This window comes from Eulemur rufifrons, chromosome 7, assembly GCF_041146395.1.
Source record: "Eulemur rufifrons isolate Redbay chromosome 7, OSU_ERuf_1, whole genome shotgun sequence".
Classification (NCBI taxonomy): Eukaryota; Metazoa; Chordata; class Mammalia; order Primates; family Lemuridae; genus Eulemur; species Eulemur rufifrons.
In genome coordinates, this window is record NC_090989.1 from 128,987,022 (window position 1) to 129,009,642 (window position 22,621).

At 38.5% G+C, this 22,621-nt stretch overlaps 1 protein-coding gene and 1 pseudogene across 1 annotated transcript in view; both read right to left on the reverse strand.

Annotated features, from left to right (window-relative positions):
* The window catches only part of EFHB (EF-hand domain family member B), a 50,061-nt gene extending 27,563 nt beyond the window's left edge, over window positions 1-22,498 (reverse strand). The window contains exons 1-5 of the mRNA XM_069473286.1: window positions 21,560-22,498; window positions 8,355-8,417; window positions 7,422-7,565; window positions 6,485-6,665; window positions 4,061-4,171 (exon numbers count right to left, since the gene is read on the reverse strand). Of these exons, the coding sequence (XP_069329387.1) occupies window positions 4,061-4,171; window positions 6,485-6,665; window positions 7,422-7,565; window positions 8,355-8,417; window positions 21,560-22,498 (1,438 nt within the window). The remainder of the gene's footprint in view (window positions 1-4,060; window positions 4,172-6,484; window positions 6,666-7,421; window positions 7,566-8,354; window positions 8,418-21,559) is intronic.
* On the reverse strand, window positions 11,447-12,323 carry LOC138386711 (small ribosomal subunit protein uS2-like; annotated as a pseudogene).
* Window positions 22,499-22,621: the final 123 nt, after the last annotated feature.

Here is a 22,621-nt window from a genome sequence, read left to right on the forward strand (position 1 = left end):
TTAACCAAGGAGATGACCGATCTGCACACTGAAAACTATAAAACGCTGATGAAAGAAATTGAAGAGAACACAAATAAATGGAAAGATATTACATGGTCATGGATTGAAAGAATTAATATTCTTGTAATGTCCATACTACCCAAAGAAACATACAGATTCATCACAATCACTATCAAAATCCCAATGGCATTCTTCACAATCTTAGAGAATCCTAAAATTCATATGGAACCACAAAAGACTCTGAATAGCCAAAGCAATTCTGAGAAAGAAAAACAAAGTTGGAGGCAACACACTTCCTGATTTAAAATTACATTACAAAGTTATAGTAATCAAAACAGTATGGTACTGGCATAAAAATAAACACAGTAAAAAAAACAAACAAACAAAAGGCAACAGAAAAATTTTTAAAAACAGATCCATAGATCAGTGGAACAGTACAGAGAGCCCAGAAATAAATCCAAACATATACAATCAATTAATTTTTGACAAGGGCACCAAGAAGACACAATGGGGAAATAATGATCTCTTCAATAAACAGTGCTAGGGAAATTTGATTTCCACATGCAAAAGAATGAAATTAGACCCTTATCTTACACCATACACAAAAATTAACTCAAAATAGATAAAAGACCTAAACTTAAGACCTGAAACCATAAAACTCCTAGAAGAAAACACAGGGGAAAGGCTCTTTAACATTGGCCTTGGCAATGATCTCTTGGATAGCATGCCAAAAACTCAGGCTACAAAAGCAAAAATAAATAAATGGGACTATATCAAACTAAAAAGCTGCTGAACAGCAAAGGAGACCATCAACACAATGATAAAGCAATCTACAGATTGGGGAAAAATATTTCCAAACCATGTATTTGATAGGAGGTTAACATCCAAAACGAAGTCATACAACTTTACAGCAAGAAAACATATAAGTCAATTTAAAAATGGGCAAAGGTCCTTAATATTTGGGGAATAAGAAGGGAAATGATGTGGGAGAAAGATATTAACAATGAAAAATGCAGGCCCCACCGCTGTTACAAAAGTCAGGCGAGGTCTGGCAATGCTTTGGGACCCCAGCAGTACTTTCCACTATGCTAAGATTTGAGAGGCTGGCGTTTTGTACTTGTTCTCACTGAGATTCAGTGATACTATCAGAACATTACAACCCTCATATTTCATTGTAATTATTTACCTCATATTAGCAACACTCAAAGGGTGATTGAGGGCTGAGAACCCAAAAGAGAGATCCTTTTATTTAAGATCGAATACTGTGATTTTTTCTTTTCAAGTCTTGATGTGGTACTAGTGTTCTATTTCTAGATAAGAGAGCAGGACTGAAACTAGAGAACAACTGAGAGGGTAAAAAACTCATGGAGAAAAGATATTCAGCCTCACTAGTAACCCACATGTAAACAAAAACAGTAATGAGAAATTGTAATTGTCTCTCGGTTAAGCGAAAATAAAGAAGATAGGCTAAGCCCACCATTGGGAAAAGTGTGGGGAAATGGAAATTCTCATACACTGGGTGTGAAGACAAATTGGGGCAGTTATTCGAGCTGACAGTTTGGCTCTAAGAGTGAAATTTTCAAATGCTCAGAAATCTAGAAATGTAACCTAAGGCAAGAACAGATCACATTTACGAAACTACATAAACGATAAACATATTTGTAATAGTGAAAAATACAATATAGACACTGACATGAAAATATATTCCAAAAAAGTATATGGTGATGTGAAACAAAACACACACATACACTTATGCACAATGTGCAAAGAAAAGCACCTAAGAAAGTATCATCTGTAGGGGATTGGGAATTGTGGGAGTTTTTTTGTATATCACACACTTTCTATATAGCTTACATTTTATCAAAGATGTACTCATCGCTTTAGTAATGATTAAAACCAATTTTATGTTAAAGATGTTACAGATCTACGTTTATTGTTATTGAATGGTGTTGTTGATATATTATTTTAAGTAAAGAAAACTAAAATGTGTATAGCAAGTTCCCCTAAAGCATGGAGAATATTATCCTATTTATTTAAACATTGATGGCTCGATGGCTCAATAAATGGGATTAGAAAAAAATGTTTAATTTTTCAACCACTGTTATCTCTGGCTAATGTGATTTCTAGGTTACATTTACTTTTTCTTCATTTTTTAATGATATTTAAATTCCCTACAATTATTATGTATTTTTATAATAAAAAATAAACATAATTTCCCTATAAGAAAAAATAAAGGCAATATTAAAAAGATTAGATTTTATTATTTTTCAAGAGGCTAATGAAACTTCCATAAAAACCAGCAAATTTTCATCTCAGGAAGGAAGGGAAAAAAACAGCAAATGAAGGTAATTTCAGTCATGTCATGGTCCATTTGAGCTCTTCTAAATATAACAAAACTACTCTAATTTTCCTCAGACTGCTAAATGCTTATAAAGTATCTCATTATAGGTGGTCTATATGGTATATACATTCATTAACATAGTTCTTTTTAAAACAATTAAAAGGCATTGGAGGCCGGGCGTGGTAGCTCACGCCTGTAATCCTAGCACTCTGGGAGGCCGAGGTGGGCGGATCATTTGAGCTCAGGAGTTCGAGACCAGCCTGAGCAAGAGCGAGACCCCATCTCTACTAAAAATATATATAGAAAAAATTAGCCGGGCATGGTGGCGCATGCCTGTAGTCCCAGCTACTCGGGAGGCTGAGACAGGAGGATCGCTTGAGTTTGGGAGTTTGAGGTTGCTGTGAGCTAGGCTGATGCCACGGCACTCACTCTAGCCTGGGCAACAGAGTGAGACTCTGTCTCAAAAAAAAAAAAAAAAAAAAAGGCTTTGGATGCTAAACTTCTTCAAAACACAAATAAAATATTTTCAGAAGACAAGGAAGGAGGGAGTGAACAAGAAAGGAAGGAAGAAAGGGAGGGAAGGATGGAGGAAGGGCTGGAGGGGTCCAGGGAAGTAGAAGGGGTAAAGATACGGAGACAAGTCAAGGTTGTGGGAAGGAATGTGGTGTTGGAGTGGGGAGAAACAGGGACGGTCTGAATGGAAGGGTAAAGACAATCTCAGGTCTGGGAACACATTAGGGAGTATAGGGAACCCGCAGAGATTGGCTATGAAAGAAAAGAATGGCCGACCAAATAGGGAAGCAATGGGAGTAGGAGATAAGCCTCAGCTATAAACAGAAGAGTGGGAGGAAGAGCACACAAAGGGAGTATGCTGTTAGAGAGCAGTGGAGGAGAAAAAGTAAAGAAATAAGAAAGAAAGAGCAAGAAAAAGGGAGTGTTACACTGCAGTGAAGGGAAGCTCATGGGTTTCCTCAGACCATTTATCAGAGTCTAATTCTCAATCCTTGATTATATCAAGATTCTACTTAGCATCAGCATATTGGCAATTAGTTGTAATTTTCAGCACTGTAAACATCTAATGCCTTTTAGTTGTACTACAGAATAATTCTAGTAATATGCTACTAGTAGACAAGCTCACTTAATAATAGCTAATTGTTACGAACATTTACTATGTTCTAGGCACTACACTAAGCATTTGTATGCACTCGATCTTCACAATATTACTATGCCCATTTAAGAGATAAGAACGGATAACGATCAGATAAGTAAATTGCCCAAGTTTTAAAAGATAGTAAATGAATGAGGTAGGTTTGGAACCTGATCTATCAGATTCAAAAATGTGTGCACCTGACCATCACCCAGTATTCTTCATACAAAACTAAGCATTTAGAATAAGCCTGACATTTGAATATGAACAGTAATTTCAAACTTAAAATCACTAAAGCAAAACAAGACTATGTAACATTTCACCTTTCTTGGCTGCTTTTTCATTTTAAAGATATATGTTTCTATATTTTACATACAAAATGCATCAGTATACATGTTCCCAGCTATCAGGGTTTATGACCTTATGAATAACAATAAATTACCATGTACTGATCACCTGTTACATGCCAGGCATTTAACTTTATGCACATTATCTCATTTATTCCTCCTCACAAATTCACAAATCTGCGAGTCCTATATCCTCAGGCCCATTTTGCATTGGAGGACACTTACCCACATAATAATCATTGTGAGAAACAACATACAAATCATGTCCTTCCTTTCCTTCTTTAAATACTTCTTCATAGGGTTTTGGTGGATTCACCACATCTTTGGCAGAGAATTCTGAAGGAAGAATTAATAAAATCAGTTTTAAGATTTTTTTTCATCTATTTACAATGTATTCATATTGACTAGAACAAATGACAAATGAAGTATGCTCACTGCATAAGCTACATAGATCTGGGAGATCACAAAACCAACACAAAAGAAGATTTATCAAGAAAGACAAAACATAGCCTCCGTGTTACTGTGCTTGATTTGGCTCATGCCCCAGAACTCTGAAGAACATTAGAACTCCGTATGTGTTAAGTGTTTAGTCTTCAGGAGCCGTGTTCCAAGCCCAGTTAAATTCCTGATCCTAAGAATTTCTGTACAATTTTTATTTTAGTTTGTGCCAGACTTCTCAAGATGATCTAAGCAAATCTGAATCACAAATTTGAAACCCTGATGCCCTATGAGGCAGCCATGGTGCAAATTTTGGCAACTGTAGAGTGAACCACACACCTTGAGTCTGTTTAAATCTGAATCTCCATTCTCAGTGTAGCCAGAGGTAACAGGGAAATCACTGGAATCAGGAAGAAGAATTTCCTGATTGGTCCTAAACCTAGATAAGATGTTTATTTAACAGATACTTTCCCATGACTGGTAGGCGCCAGTTTTGTGTACAGTTAATAACTTTGATTTTAATCGTGTGACATGATAATGTCTAAATGTAACTCCATTTACAATTTCACTCTTCCCTTTCAACCTAACAACATAGATTAAGGTATTTCTTTTCTTTTGGTCTTTCTGCCAAGAATTGAGGTCTATAAACTAATAGTTTTTACACCAGAAGGTAATCCCACTCAAAATAATCCTGCCAAGCAGTACTTCTTTTTGATATACAAACCATTACGCCTACCAATAAACTTACACATGTTTTGAAAATTGCTTCTTTTATATACTTAAATGAGGTATATCTAGAGAATACTTTCCACATTAAATAAACTAATACTAGGAAGTAGTTATGATATAATTACTGTAATGCCATAGCTACTAACATTTCATAAATAGAATATTTTAGTCCTATTTAAAAAAAGAAAAAGATATTTTATCTGTTTTAAAATACATTTTTTAGCAGGGCATGGTGGCCTCATGCCTGTAGTCACAACTACTTGGGAGACTGAGGCAGGAGGATGGCTTGAGCTCAGGAGTTTGAGGTTGCAGAGAGCTATGATGACACCACTGTACTTGCGAGACCCTATCTCCACACAAAACAAAACAAAACAAAACAGCAGGAGTTAAAAAAAAATACATTTTTCATGGTACAAGTTTTAACTTTAGATCTGATGCAGTAAGGTACAACTGCAGATTTTGAATTCCAAAGCATAATTTATCTCCAGAGTAGATGTCACTACCTTAAGGAAAATAATTTAATGAGCCTTTTGGTGAATGAAGATAGGGTTCCTGGAGTAGAGCCTTAACTGACACAGAAAGACAATGAGAGAACTGAATTTCTCTGCAGGATAAAGAAAAATGAAATTTGAGATCTCCTGACACCCCTGGAGGAAGGCGTAAGAGACCTGAGGAGAAATGCTCAAAAGGTGTAAGGAAAGGCATCCAACACCATGGCAGGAAGCTGGGCCTACAAAAGAAAGAATGGCCTGTGACCAATTCCAAGATAAGTTGTTATCTGTTGAACGATGTCCCCTCCTCACTCTCAAAATCAGAGTGGAGATCAACTATACACTTGGCCCTGTGTTTGGTTAATATGCAAGTGTACATCACGGATCTGCCTGAATGGAGCGTGGTGTACAGTATTTACCAAACTGATCTGTGTCATGAAACTCTGTTTCATAAAGAGTTAGGAGTCATGAAAACATCAGATGCATTGGTGGAAATAAAACATACAGATGAATGTACAGGGAGAAGGGATTAGGGCCCTCACAGCTGGTCCCAAAGCCAACTTTTCTGAGTCTCTGTCCTGTCTTTATACCTTGTCTACTATGCTCACTGTGTCTCATTCTAATACCTGAATTCATCGTGCCTTGGCACACATAATCTCTAAGGATTTTTTTTTTTATTTTTTGAGACAAGGTCTCACTCTATAACCCACACTGGAGTACAATGGCTTTATCATAGCTCACTGCAACCTCGAAATCCTGGCCTCAAGCGATCCTTCTGCCTCAGCCTCCCAAAGTGCTAGGATTACAAGCGTGAGCCACCACGCCCAGCTGGATTTTGGTTCTGAGGGTAACTTTCTTGCTATAATCTAATCTTCCATTCTTGGATCATCATTTATACCATCACCAAACACAACACCAAAGGGATATTTAATCCTATTTTCCAAGAAGACTTAGTTTACCACCCTCTCCCACCCCTTATGTTTTTTACTACCTCTGATGACTGCTGTCCCAAATGTCGTATTGATTATATCCATTCCTTTGGGTAATCCTGGTGCTTGATCATGAGATTTTCCTAATGGTGCTCGTTGATTGCTAAAATATATAGATTCTTTTTTATCTTTAATTTTCTGTTGAAATGTGGTAATAGGCTGTGGGTTTATCAATGTTTTTGCCTAAAGAAATCATACAATGCACAGATGCATCAACAAAAAAAAGTGTGAATCTGAAAACTGAAACCCTAATCAATAACTGGGGAGAGGAGACTATGATTGTGGAAAAACATTGCATTATCATCATTGGCTTTGCTTACCTTCAAATGAACTGTTGGAATTGGGATTATGAAGTTTAAACATGCCTAAACAAGAACTTTCAAAGGATTTAAAAGGTTTCAATGGTACTAAAAGGTCTATGAGAGGAGCTCCCAGGTTACCTGACTCAAATATTCAAGAAAAGTGAAAATGACAAGCACAAGAACCAAGTAATTCCAAAAGTTCTCTCCAGATATATAGATTAGGTCTTCTGAATCTAGACTATCCACTCATTCTGACCCCATCTCTACTTAACGTATATTTCAGTACTCTGTAGTGCTCTAGGCAAGAGTCACCAAGACTGTCCTCCTTAGAGTCTAACAAAGTGTGACGGCATTTCTCTTTATTGTGAGAAAATGGAATGCAACTCAGCTTTTATCATCTGAAGGGAGAATAGTTTGTGGCTTAAACCATTAATTTCTTCACACTCTCTTGGCTGCCGCTGCTTGGATTTTTTTACTACTCAAGATTAGCGCTTTTAAAGGACAGATTGAGGAAAGGCTGGTAAAAATACAAGTGGGAAGGATATTGGAACTGATGCATTTCATTAATACCTCATTTGTGTATTTTCATCTTGGTAAATTAATAATAGACAGGCAAAAAACAAAGAAAAGAAGTTACCGATAATGAAATCTTAGATCTTATTCCGTGTGTCAAATAACGTGAGACTTGGGGATCATTTGCTCTGCCATAAAATACTCTTTCTGCTCCGGCAGGTGGATATCTGAAGTTGAAATACTTTTTTGCCTCGGGTGGAGTAATTAGCTACAAAGAGTGAGGCAAGAAAATAGAATTATTAAGTATAGTTTTTAAAATATTAACAGGACTGGTCTATACCAATCAATGAACACCCTTAATTTTATGTGTGTAGTAAATGCATGGGGAACTACTATCCATAAATAATGAAAATTCCCCTAAAATTTATTTGTTTATTAATGGAAGTAAACAACATATTTTAAATGTTATATTTAGAAAACAACCAGGAAGTATCCAGGTTAGAAAGCATACTATTATTCCTGTTGAAATAAATTGAATCCCTTATAGTTTTTGTTTGTTTGTTTGTTTTTGAGACAGATTCTCCGCTCCTCGGCCCTGGCTAGAGTGCCGTGGCATCAACCTAGCTCACAGCAACCTCAACCGCCTGGGCTCAAGCAACCTTCCTGCCTCAGCTGCCCTAGTAGCTAGGACTACAGGCATGCACCACCACACCCGGCTAATTTTTTCTATTTTTAGTAGAGAAGAGGTCTCACTCTTGCTCAGGCTGGTTCCCAATGCCTGAGCTCAAGCTATCCTCCCGCTCTGGTCTCCCAGAATGCTAGGATTACAGGTGAGAGCCACCGTGCCCAGTTGTCCTTGTAGTTTTTGTAAAGCTAGAACTTACAAGCCTGGAATTTTCACTTCCTTGGACAAAAGCAATAGAAAGCCTCAAAATACAGTAAAAAACCCAAATTGGCCAATTGACTGCTTTCATAATGAATGTTAAAAGTTGCCTATATCTTGATGTTCATATGCAAGGTAAACATAGAAACATAAAAGCATATTGAATGTGCTTACCCTGGGAAGTTTTTCAGTCAAGCATGTTGCAACTCTGTAACCAACTGGAATAACTTTCCCTGCCTAAGGGGGAAAAAAAACCACAAAAAACAAAAAACAATAGTTGATCACTCTCAGGGTAGAAGAGGAACATTTTGAAGAATGACATTTATTTCAAACTGGTCATATGCTTCTGATACTACAAAGTTACTTTCAACTACTTAATACAAGAAAAAAGAAAGAACAAATAGTAAATCTCAAGCAATCTTCATATATAACATAACATATAACAGTAAATATTGAATATACATATAATTGTAAGCATACTTTTTTATAGTACTGGCAATGTTAGTGATTATTCCAATTATAGGACCTCTGTGACATGTTGAGGAATTCAATTTTCAGAAACAATCTTGTCATAGTTCACAGGTTAATTATTTACTGTCCTATATCAATAGTGAAATGGAAGTATGGCCACATTCAAGCTAAGATCAAGAGAAAGTGTTCAGTATGCCTGAATGTGTGCAGGTGTACTTGTAAGTGGATGTATTTCCACCAACACATTAACTTTTGCATGTGCAGGCATCTCAGTACCAGCCCAGACCCTTCAGTGAATGCCCCAAATCTCACTTGGCCTCGTCCACTTGATTCTAACTTGGGTCTTATCTGTCCTTCCTTTGCCCAAGGCAAAGATTATAATTATTCAGTCCCAGAAATGCAACTGTTACCTATTTCTCCCTTATCTGTTTCAAGACAGCTGATAGTTACTTTTGCAATGTGTAAGTTTCTTTTGAAAAAACTAAGAGAAAGAAACTTCCCATAGTGTTCTGGGTCTCTGGAGAGAGAAAGAGGGGGCGGAAAGCAGACAAAAGCAGAGAAACTGAGAGTTGAGTGGAACAGATGGACGAATGTGTAGATGTGGGTTGGCAAGGAATGAATAGATTAGATAAACGGAAGGACGAATGAATGAACATACAAACAAATGGATCTATCTGAGTAGGTGAAAGGTTTGTTATGTTAAGTATTGAGTATAGAATTCTTCTTAGGGAGAGAGCCATCAGGGTTTAAGATAGTATCTTGATGACATCTGTGGGTATAAAAGAGGAAGCCCTCAGACATGACCAGGCAGAGAACTGAATTGTTTTGCTAAAAAATGGAAGAAAATATGAACTTCTGATGGGGTAGCTTAAGAAGGAAGGATTCAGGATATGGCAGATAAATTGAGAAGGTGAGGGGAGGCCATATCTAGTAACAGGGTGACAGGCCAGGGGGCCTGAGGTGGGAAATTGGCCAGTGAGAAGCAGCCTAGATATAATGTCAGACTGAGAGTAAATTCTACTCACATAATTACATTATGTGAGAACTTTGTGTGTAAAAGGAATAACTTGGGCTAAAGCAGGACAGAGAAGAGGGGGCAGGGATACAGTGAGATTTTTTTTTTTTTAATTTGGCTAGAAATTATAAGAAAGCTCAACGATACCAGGGAATGTCTCTCTCACTATACTTGGGATAGAAACTCAAGTCATTTTTTAAAATATTCTGAAAGGGATCAAAATATGCCATCCCAAAATATGCCATTTTGGCATAAGGACTATTTTGAGCTGAAAGCAACTGAGAATCAACAGGTGCTGGAAGAGTTCTCTGGCTTCCCCTTATTGTGCTTAAAAGTAGAGAATAAATTTCCTTTTGTGAAAGTGACTCTACCCACCAAAAACCAGGAAGAGAAAAGCAACTCTTATCATCTGAGAGGGAGAGTTGACCTAGATGAGTTTGCATAAACAGACCTTACCAAAATATTCATATCCCTTATCTTTTTTTTTTTTTTTTTTCTGAGACAGAGTCTTGCTCTGTTGCCTGGGCTGGAGTTCAGTGGATCATTATAGCTCATGGCAACCTCAAACTCCTGGGCTCAAGCAATCCTCCTGCCTCAACCTCCCAAGTAGCTGGGACTACAGGTTCGCACCACCATGCCTGGCTAATTTTTTCTATTTTTAGTAGAGATGGGGTCTTGCTTTTGGCTCACACTGGTCTTGAACTGACCTCAAGTTATCCTCCCATCTTGGCCTCCCAGAGAGCTAGGATTACAGGCATAAGCCACTGCCCCTGGCCTAAAATAACCCTTCTCTTCCATTAGTTCCCTTATATATTTCCTATTCACTTCCCTTGAATCTCAAACACTCTTTCCTTTGTTAAAGGGGTATATAAGTCCCTGAGGTCAATCATTTAAGTAGGTTTGAGTTTCACTTATTTTCTGTTAACTCCTCTGCATGTAAATATTAATAAAAATGTGCCTTTTCTCCTGTTAATCTGTTTTTTGTTAGTTTAATTCACAGGCCCCCAGTAATTGAACAAAAGTGGGTAGAGGAAATGTGTTTTCTCCCTAACAATTCAATGGAAAGGTAATTTCATAAGGCTGAAGAACTTGGGGATACCCAGGCAGATACCATCTGGGTGATAGATGGTTAAATAGATAGAAGAAAGGATAGATTGATTGATGGATCGATAAATCCATGGCCTGACAGATAATTTTATTTGTTCCTGGCTAGCTTCCCTTCTAATTGTTTGCCAATGGACATCCTATATCTCCATCATAGCAAATATTCTACTAGACAGCAATGTCTTGGTATTCAACATAGAGATGCCCCAATGAAAAGCAGTTTGATTGCAAATCAGTCGTTGTGATTAGGTTTCTATGCTGTCATGTTTTTATTGGAGACACATGCACAGAAGCCATTTATGTCTGTTTTCTGTCTATAGTGTCTTAATATGTTTGAAAAGTCTCTCTCCCTTTTAACCCAGTCATGGGTCCCTCTGATTTTATCTTCCAGTCCTCTATGGGATTTTTATTTAGATTATCATATTTAAGTTCTAAAAAGTTCTTCCTTCTTCTCTGATTGTTCTTTTAAAAGGTCCAATCTTGTTGTACAGATGCAACATCTCATATCTCTCAGGTAATCTCTTTTGTTTGTTTACATTTTCCTGTTCCCTCTGTGTATGTCTGTGTGTATGTTTTCTTTTTCTTTTTCTTTTCTTTTTTTTTTCATAAACTGATGTTCATCAGATTTCCAATCAACTTTATTTCCATCTTGTTTAAGAGCCTGTGGAAGAGCAGCTTAAGACCCCTCAGTGATTGTTCCTACTCATTCAGTGGCCTGAGCAATGGAAGTTGCAGACAAGTCTTTCCTGGCAGGCTGAGCACTCCAGTCTTCCGTAGAGAACTGTTGGATAGGCATAGAAGGCACCTGCACACCTTCAGACCAGTCGGCAATTTTTAGGCTAGGTAGCAGTAAACTCAGGAGCTGGAGCAGTCTATTGATTCTGAAATTCCTCCTTGGTCACAGCCTTTTTAGCAGCTGCATGCTCTTTCTTTTCACTCTCATCAGAATCTCTGCAGAAGTCGAGATCAGGCATGACCTCCGACAGGTGTTTATGGGAGATGGTTCCATGCATGCACCAGGCCAGCATCCACATCAGACCCACTGAGGGAGCTCCCTTGTTGTTGCATGAAATGGTAATGTCCACATAAGGCAGAGGAGAATCTGTGTTGCACAGAGCAATTTTAGGAAGGTTAACATAAGACACCTCTGTGAGAGGCTGGAGGTCAGCTCTGGGATCAGTAGCCACCAGAAGATGCGGCTCCTGAAAGGCTGCCTGGATCTGGTTAGTGAAGATTCCAGGAGTGCAGTGACCAGCAATAGAAGTGGCGCCAGTGGCAAAGGCAAACTTCAGCACAGCTTACCAAACAGTGTTCCCAGAGGATATGACACTGCCATCAGCAAGGTTTTCAATGGCAACAGTGGCATGAGCTGCCAGTAGAGGCTTCTCCCAGGTCCTCTTAAAATCTAAGACGTAGGTACCATCACTTTTCCTTTTGTAGGTGTACATTTCCATTTGGAAGTTGAGGTTGGTGCCACCTAAGTAGATTCCTGCTGTAAGAAATTTGAGGACATACTTCTCCTTCATTTGCAGGACATCAAGGGCTCCAGACATTATGAAAGCTCACCCCTTGTTTTTTTTTTTTTTTTTTTTTTGAGACAGAGTCTCACTCTGTTGCCCAGGCTAGAGTGCTGTGGCATCAACCTAGCTCACAGCAACCTCAAACTCCTGGGTTCAAGCAATCCTCCTGCCTCAGCCTCCCGAGTAGCTGGAACTACAGGCATGCACCACCATGCCTGGCTAATTTTTTCTACATATTTTTAGTTGTCCATATAATTTCTTTCTATTTTTAGTAGAGACGGGGTCTCGCTCTTGCTCAGGCTGGTCTCAAACTCCTGAGCTCAAACGATCCACTCACCTTGGCCTCCCAGAGTGCTAGGATTACAGGCGTGAGCCACCGCTCCCAGCCTGCTTACCCCTTGGTATCACGGAAAGCTGTCCATATATTCTCTGTTAGCTTGTTGTGCCCTTCTCTTTCAAACTGGAGTCTCGTAATTCGTATTAAAACATTAGACACTACAAAGGTAATTAGTATGTTGTGTGTTGCTGTGTGTGTTGTGTGTTGTAAGGCTTGTTTATTCTTTGGCTTTGCTATAGCGTGATCAGATGATGAGGCAGCCTTTGTTTGGGAAGGGTCCCCAATATCATTTTTTTTTTTTTTGCCTTTAGGCTGTTCAGACTTCCAGAGAATGGTAACAACAGCTGACACTTATAAAGCACACAGCATGTGCTAGACATTGTTCCAAGCATTTTATATGCATTAACTCATTTAATACTCATAATGATCTCCATGTGGTTGATACTGATATCATCACCATCTCCATTGTGAGCAAAGGGAGACATAAAGAGGTTGAGGAACAGGTTGACATAGCTAATTTATTGGCAGATATTTGAATTCAAGTAGTCTGGCTTCCAAATCTCTATTCTTATTTATGATGTTCTACTACCTCTCTAAGCATTGCCCATTGTCTAGAGGGCTGGCTTGACTCCTGGCTGCTGGCTCCCCAAGGGCCTCGTGAGAGAGGAAGCTAGGGGAACTGCCTTACAGAAAGTATACTTTTACTTATTAATGTCCCTATTTCCAGCCTGGAACTGCACCTCTGCTTGACCTTGGGCTTGATAACTCTAAAAACCTCTTTGGGAAAATAAATCCACAGTTTTGGTGAAAGGAGTTGGAAGCTGGTGTGGAAAAATATAGGAAAGAGAACAACTGGATATTCAACTGCCCTGAACTTTCAACCAATCCTATTTTCCAACCCAAGCTTTACCACACCTTCTAAGTGCTGAGCTTCTTAGGAATTATTCCAGGCAAACTGGATCATTTTGGGTGGGAATTGCCATCTGATTTCCCTCAAATTTTATTGTTTTCCTCCTCTGCTAAACCAGTTGCCATATCTCCATCTTCCTATTTTCTCCCTTCCCCTTCCCCTCCCCTCCCTTCCCCTCCCTTCTTCTTTCCCCCTCCCCTCCCCTTCCTCTTTCTTTCTTTCTTTCTTTCTTTCTTTCTTTCTTTCCTTTTCTTTTTTCTTTCACAGGGTCTCTGTCACCCAGGCTGGGGTGCAGTGGTGTGATCATAGCTCACTGTAGCCTTGAACTCCTGGGCTCAAACAATTCTCCTGCCTCAGCCTCCTGAGTAGCTAGGACCACAGGTGTGCACCACCATGCACAGCTAATTTTTCTATTTTTTGTAGAGATGGGGTTTCATTGTGCTGCCCAGGCTGGTCTCAAACTCCTGGCCTCAAGCGATCTTCCCACCTCAGCCTCCCAAAGTGCGGGGATTACAGGTGTGAGCCACTATGCCCGGCCTATCTTCCTATTTTCTGAAATTTCTTGAAATTTATTAACGGCTATTGTCTCCTATTTTTTTCTCATGGTTTGTCATCTTTAAAACAATCTATTACAGGCCTCAAAAATCAGGAAATTAGTATTGATACAATACTAGCATCTAATGTAAGGACTCCATTCAAATTCCACAGTTGTCCAATAATGACCTTTACAGCAAAATCAGTAAATCCAAGATTACACTGTGTCTGGGTCCTCCAAGAAGCAGGCATCCTGATATGATTAGACATGTAAGAGATTTATTAAGAAAAATACCTGGGAAAGATAAAGGAGGAGTAGTCAGGGAAAACTTTAAGACCGTGGTAAGTTCTCCTATAAAAGGAGAGAAGGAAGGAAGTATTTAAAAGGAAGAGTTTCTCACTAAAGCATAGCTCTGAGAAGATCTAAGTCAGGCTAATGTGTGTTCTCTGAGACTAAGGTTTCCATCACAGGAATCCCATGTTGGGAAAAAAAAAAATCTAGTTCTAGTATCCCTACAGTGCTCAGTCACTGGGAGTGTGAAGTGGTGAACTTTGCAGTAGATCCATGAGGTCAGCAGGTGGAGGCTGTCAGTCAGCTGTGCTCCCCACAGCAGGTCCTCTTGAAGAGAGATCTGAGCCAAGCACTTCCATGGCCACCACACATACATGGCATTTAATTGTCATGCCTCTTTTATCTCCTTCAGTCTGGAATAGTTCCTAATCTTCCTTGTCCTTCATGACCTTGACATTTTGTCAAGAGTATAGGCCAATTATTTTGTAAAATATTTCTCAGTTTGGGTTTGACTAATGTTTTCTTTTGATTAGATTCATATTATACATTTTTGGCAGGGATATCACAAAAACAGTGTTGTGTTCTATCAAGGAGCATACACTGTAGATGTCTGCTAAGTTTCTCCATTATAAAGCTATTTTTCCTTTATAATTAATAATTATTCTATGTAAATAATTAATAAATATTCTACGTAAATATCCAGTTCCTCACCAAAATTTCACCTAATGTTTTAATATCTACTGATTATTCTTGCCTAAATCATTATTATTATAATGGCTACCAAGTGGTGACTTTCTAATTCCAATATTCTTTCTACATTTATTAATTGACATTATACTGGCAAGGAAGTTTTTTTTTTTTTTTTTGAGACAGCGTCTCACTCTGTTGCCCAGGCTAGAGTGCCGTGGTGTCAGCTTAGCTCACAGCAACCTCAAACTCCTGGGCTCAAGCAATCCTTCTGCCTCAGCCTTCCGAGTAGCTGGAACTACAGGCATGCACCACCATGCCCAGCTAATTTTTTCTATATATTTTTTAGTTGTCCTGTTAATTTTCTTTCTATTTTTAGTAGAGACGGGGTCTCGCTCTTGCTCAGGCTGGTCTCAAACTCCTGAGATCAAATGATCCACCTGCCTCGGCCTCCCAGAGTGCTAGGATGACAGGTGTGAGCCACCGCACTCGGCCATGAATTTCCACCAATACCTCTAATATAATCCAACACAACAGGATTCATTCTATCCTTCTCCTTTTCTTATTTATAACACTTATTTCCATCAGTGAAAAATTTAGCACTATTGTCCCAAATATATTTATTTATCTACTCAGGCCCTTTGTTTACAACCCAACTCCCAACTGCACCACCCACTTCTTTGCTCAGTCCCTAATCACACCACTGCCACCTTACTTGGCCACCTCCTCACTCAGCCTCCCAGTATTACAGCTTTCAGTGATCAAGTAGCTCTTTCACTTCTCATTCATCTGATTCCCAAGGCTGAAGTCAACTCAGGAAGGTTGATATAAGACCATTTTCAGTTGCTGAAAATTCACAGACCCATAATCATCATGCCACCTTCCAAATTCAATGAGGGTTAGCATAATGGTCCCATCTCTCCCTCTGGTCCTTGGGCAATATCACTCTGTTCTACTCATAGAGAACCTCAATTCTGAATACCTCAGGGAGAATTAAAAGTGACCGTACCCATTCCTTTTTCCTCAGAAGACTCTGAACCCATTATGCAAATGAAACCAACCACTTCCCAGAATTCTGCAGAGATTAGCTTTGCAAATTGATACAAAACAAATCTTTGTACCTGGAATTTTTCTCCAATACTAGGACCTGCATAACTACAAGATTCATAAATAAGGTGGCCCCTTTTCCTTTACCTATTCCCAAAATAGCTATCAGGTTCTAGTAGTATAGAACAGGGAAAAATAAGGCACCACTTTGTGTGCCATGTACCATATTATAAAATAATTTGTCTATTGGTCTCAAGTCTTTAGACTCTAATCTCTTTGAATGCAGGTACTGTGTAATTTTTCATTTGTTTACCCCCATTGTCATCGTAGACACTATATTTTTTTTGACCTTCCTTTGAAGCTTTCCTTCCTTCTTCCTCTTTCTACTCCAGGGCTCAATATAATTTACCAGTGCAGTTTGCATGGGTCAGTTGTTTTGTCTTAATAACCTCAGAATTTCTACCATAGTCAGTGCATTGATGGAAATCGAGGGACAGTCTCAGGATGTCTTAGGGAAATGACCATCATAGAGATTTTGATCTCTGACAGAGTGTTTCCAAGAGCCAAGTACCCTTTCAAAGGGCTACCAGGCTTCTACACAGAGAGAACATGTTTTTACCAGAATCTTTTTGGTTTTTGAAGGACATCCAGAAAATCTCTCCTCAGGCTACCATTTCTTGGAACTTCTTTCTTGCTGCACTGGTTTCATACCCATGGTTGTTTTATTAGAAGAACTTGCCTAATGGGTCTCATAAATCCATCAGAGTAAATCTGCACTTGCAACTCAACACCAACTCTGGACAGCAACTTTAAACCACAGGATGAGTGTCCCTACAATGTGATGTATCTACTTTCCCTCCCCCAACAACGGAAAGTCCTCTCATTGAGATGAGCTTTCTCAGTTCCCTGAATGTATCCTGATGCAAAACGATTGTCCTCAGGGATTGATCTTTACAGGCCATTCACAATAGGATTTCCATGCAAAATCTCATCACAGCCAAGCCTGACACTGTGTTTTAACCTCACCCAAATGCACTTTCTTCCTACTCTGAGACTGGATGAACTTGAGGACATCAAATATTTTACCATCCCATCTCTTGGCCAGAGATGAGTTAACAGTAGAGGGAATGAGTCAGCCTTCCCCTTTCAGCTGCGTGAGTTTTACCAGGCCTACAAGAAGTTGATAACACACATAATATATAAACAAAGCATAAAGACAACTGAAAAGATGGAAGGCTTCTCAATTTTTTTTACATACTAGCTAATGCTAAAACTAATACCAAACTCAGAGAAAGATAACATAAAAAGAAAAACTACTTTGGGAATGATAGTGGATCACTGAAAAAAAAAAAAGTTATTTTTTCAAAATAAAAAAAATTTAAATAAATAAATAAGAAAAACTACTGTCTAAACTTACATAGAATCATAGATGCAAAATTCCTAGTAAAATCCTGGCAAATCAAATCCAGGAATATATTCTAAAAAATAATATATCACAACCAAGTAGAGCTTAGCCCAAAAATATGAAGATGGTTTATCCTTAGAAAATTTACCATTTTAGTTCAGAAAAAAACATATTTCAGCAAATAGAGTGAAAGTTTTTCACAATTCAAGTTTATTACTGATTTTAAACACTCTTAGCAAACTAAGAATGGATAGAAGTGTTCTTAACTTTTTTTTTCTAATAAACTTATTGCATGCTAAGAAGTGTTCTTAACTTGATATATCAGAACTCTTCCACAAAAACCATACTCAAGAGTAAAACATGAGAATCATTTCCATTAAAATCAGAAAAGAGACCTTATTTTTCATATTATATTTTTGATCATGGCCAATGCAATGGGATAGGAAATAAAGATGAGAGGTACTCATACTAAAGAGGGAAAGACAAAAGTGTCAATAGGATTGTCTACCTAGAAAATCTAAAGGAAATAGTAATACTAAGCAATTATGACTTAAAAATTCAGCAAGGTGACCAGATATGAGGACAAACAATAAAAAAAAACATATGGAGCAATTTCCAATCTTATTTTAAATCAAAGAAATGTGAATTAATGCCTAACAAATCATTATCATTTTTTATTTTTTTCTTTATATTCACTCCAGCCCAAATTCTGATCCAAGATATGATTTTTAAAAATTTATTGGTACAATCTTTTAGGAAGAAATTTGGCAATGGGAACTGGAAAGAGATCCATACCTTTGGCTTCTGCTAAACTCTATCCTAAAGAAATATTCCAATACATATAAAAAGACATATGAATAAAAATTAGACAAATTATTTTTTTATAGAAAATTCCAGAAAAAAACTAAATTCCCAATAATAGAGGGAATGAGTTAACTTAAGAATCATATATTGGTTTAAAGAAGTATTTTTATCATTATAAGAGCTTTATGAAGTCTGTAATAACAGTGAAATGCAAAAAAAAAACAGTGAAATGCTTATTAAAAAATACATGAAAATCAAGATAATTTTTATGCTAAATATAATAACAACTGTGTAAAAATGCATTTGGAGAAAAGTGTCACAGGAAGTGTAGTGTAATCAAGAACTCAGACTCTCAAGTAGGAATATATGACTTTAAATCCTACTACTTTCTAGCTGTATGATTTTGGCCAAATTGTCAAATTTGCTTCAGCTTCCTTACCTGTAAAATGGGATTTCATAATAATAGATGCCCCATAGAGCTGTTATGAGAACAAATGAATTAACACCTGCAAAGGTCTATGAATAATGTTGTTAATGTAGTGAGTGTTAATTAATGTGAATGCAGTAAAGTGCTAATAGGCATTGTATTAGGATGATAAGATTGTGGGTATTTTCATCCGTTTTCTAAATTTTCTATAATGTTATTATTCTTGTTTTATAATGAAACTAAATATTTTAACATTTAAAAAACTATTTTAAAAGGAAGCCTTGTTTCTAATCAAGTCTAAGCCCTCCTCTTGCCTATCATCCTAATTCCATTCTTGCCTGCTTATCTAGGATCTGGTTCCACCCATTTTCTCCTTTGTGTTATCTCAAACTCCTCCACTGGTTCACTAAATAAGTAATGATTCCTAAATGCAATCTTTACGCCCTTCTCTTCACTGTCACATTTCTTAAGGAAAAAAAATTTCACAGTAGCTTTCTCCAATTCTAATATCCCATTTGCTCTTCAGTATACTGTAATCTGAATTCTCCTTCCACTGTGTCATTCTAACGATGTTGGTGATTTCCTTAATGTCCAAAGTTAACTAATCTTCATTCTATTTTCCCTATCAGAGATGCTTTAACACTGCTGGTCACTCTCTCCTTGACACTCTCTTCCTTGTCCAATCACATTTAGAAAGGAGGATGTGAGACGTGGAGGGAAGACTTTTTGGAGTTGCCTATGTTGAAAACCGAAAGCTGGTGTCTGCATGTGTGTGAGATCAGATCAGAACCCATAAAGTGCAGAAACAATTCAGAAATGAGAAGCAGGTGTGGCCAAGTATAAAGACAGTGTCTGGAGAAATCCAATGAGGGAACCAGAAAGCAAAGTGGGACAAAGACAAAGAACACCCTGAGTCTTAAGGGGAACAAGAGTCTGCAAACCCAGACAAAATTCTGCAGAAGCCCTGTGACCTCTTCAGTTGAATTTTACTCTTAAATCTCAATGTGTGGAATCTTTTATTCCCAGAATATCTTAAGGATGCTTCCTTTATGTTTTTCAATATCACCCTCTCAGATTACTTCTTTCTTCTCTGACTGTTCTTTCTCCCATTTAACCATCCAGCCTTCCATTTATCAAACATATATTTACTATGGGACATGAGCACCATATGCAAAGTATTGTGATATGCCATGAAGGTAAACAATAAGCAAGATATAATCCTTGATCTCAAGAACTCATCTTATTGACATCTTTTTCACTGACTATCTCATAAATGTTAGTGTTTCCCAAAGCTCTTGCCTAGACTTTTCATGGCTTCAACTGTCTCATATTACCAGTTGTCTCCTGGCTTCTTCACCTGATATCTCAAACTTGAGATAGCCAACACTGGATATTCTTTAGCCACCAAACCCAAAGAGATCATTATCAACGTAGAAACTCCTAAGTTATCCATTCCAACTTCCTACTTGTCATTCAATATCTCCCCCTTCCAGTCCATCATTACTACTGATATCAGAATTACCTTTCCAAAAGGCAAATTTTATTTATTTCTACCCTTATTAAGATCCACCGTTGATCCTGTATCCATATGTTTTACACCTGGATTTTGGACCTTTAGATTTTTCCTACATATTTTTTCTTCATTTTCATCTCTCAACATTCTACTGGCTAAACAGAATTGCTTACAACTTCCAGAAATAAGAAGCTGTGGTCATACTCTGTGCCGTTCTTTGTCCAAAATGCTCTAACCTCATTCTTCCATCTGACAAATACTGACACTTCTCAATGTTAGCTCAAATATTAGGTCCTCTGTTAAGCCTTTCCCATCTCCTCCAAACAGAGTTGTACAATCTTTCCACTGAGCTCTGCATTTATTTTTTTTTTTTTCACACACACACTCACTTCCTTATGAGCTCTCCATTTAGAGAATACTTCTATGAAGGAAGAATCACACTTGTTTTCTATTCATTTAGATATCTATATAATATTGCTTTAGTAGGGACCATATACTTTTTATTTTATATTGCCCTATACCCAGCACAACAGGCACTACAGACTTTGCTAAAAGAATGAATAACTCACAGAATAAAAAATGAATGGAAAAAAACAGCATTTCTTTTTCCATTCATAGCATGAATATTAGGACACATGTATCTCCATGTATGTAAACATGTGAGAGGGTTGAGAAAATGAAGATTGGAGAACAAAATGAAGGTTAAAAGAGGAAAGAGACAAAAATCAAGAGGAACCACTGGTGTGCACAAAAAACAAAGCTGATGTCTAGGAAAGGATGCAAAGAATCAGAAATGAAAGGAACATCTGGGAAGTGTCTAGAGGAGCAAGGAATATCAGACTCCCAGTGAAATCTTCTTTTTGTTGTTTTTGAGACAGAGTCTCACTCTGTTGCTCAGGCTAGAGTGCTGTGGCATCAGCCTAGCTCACAGCAACCTCAAACTCCTGAGCTCAAGCAATCTTCTGCCTCAGCCTCCCGAGTAGCTGGGACTACAGGCATGTACCACCATGCCCGGCTAATTTTTTCTATATATATTTTTAGTTGTCCATATAATTTCTTTCTATTTTTAGTAGAGACAGGGTCTTGCTCTTGCTCAGGCTGGTCTCGAACTCCTGAGCTCAAACAATCCACTTGCCTTGGCTTCCCAGAGTGCTAGGATTATAGGTGTGAGCCACTGCGCCCGGCCCCAATGAAATCTTTATGATTGGTCTCCACAAACCAAAAAAGTCTCATCGCTTTATCATTTCAATAAAGACATGACTATACATAGTTCAGTTCCTAGGAAAGTACTAGGAAAAAAAAAAAAAACTTACGCTTGGCCAGCAAGGTGTCCGATCAAAAAATTTCCCAGAGTATATGGGTCTGATGCGATCTGGAGGTTCCACTCCTGGTTCAATATTTCCAGCTTCCTTTTTCTCTTCAGGATGTTGGGCAAACTGGCACTGGGGAGGTTCTATTACCAAGCCCATCTGGGGCTCTGTATTCTTAGTTTCATCTGGCTCCTCTGTTTGGGGTAGTCCAATGTCCACCCCCACAGGAGGCCTCATCTCTGTGCTTGGTTTCATCACAACACAGGTAGACTCTTTTTCTAGTTCCTGTCTTGGTTCCACATCCAAAGCATGCTGCTTTTCCACTGATGCCTCTATCCCTTCAGGGCCACTAGCCACAGGACCTCTTCTGGTCCCTACATCCTGTGGACTTCCACACACCATGCCCAAGGGAGGCTGTATTATCCTTCCATGGTTACACCCTGCCAGAAGACACTCATTTCCTAACCCCATTCTTCCTGGCAATATATCCAGATAAGGTTTTGTTCCCTGTGAGGTTGAGACCCTGTTGACTCCGAAATTACCTCTCTCCGTGCGGGTCCTAGAAATGTTCTGTCTTTCTAATCGCACTTCAAGTTCCTTCCTCAATGGAGATTTTGTTTCTGGTGATGCCCTCGTGTCCTCGTATTTATTACTAACCACAGGCCTCTCCCCCCATGGGGAATCTTCTTTTCCTAATCCCACTCGGAGCCCCAATTCTATTGGAGATCGTGTTCCCATGAAGACCCTCTTGTCTCCTAAATCATCCTTTCGTTCCTGGGTGAGTGCCTCCTCCATACTTAGGGGAGATTTCCCCCCAGACACCTTCAGTCCTCCAAGGGCACTCATCTCTACGGGGAAAACTGTACCTGGCTCGAGGGAAGTTTCCAATCCCCTGGAGGGCCCTGGCACTTTGGGGGACCCCACTCTCACGGAAGAACACATCCCCACTCGGACTGCTTGCCCACTGCTTCCTGCCTGCCTCTTAACACTTAGCAGAGCTCACAGAGGAACAGGAGATGGAGTCTGTTTACCCGGTTACCTAGGAAACAGGGGCGGGGCTTGGCG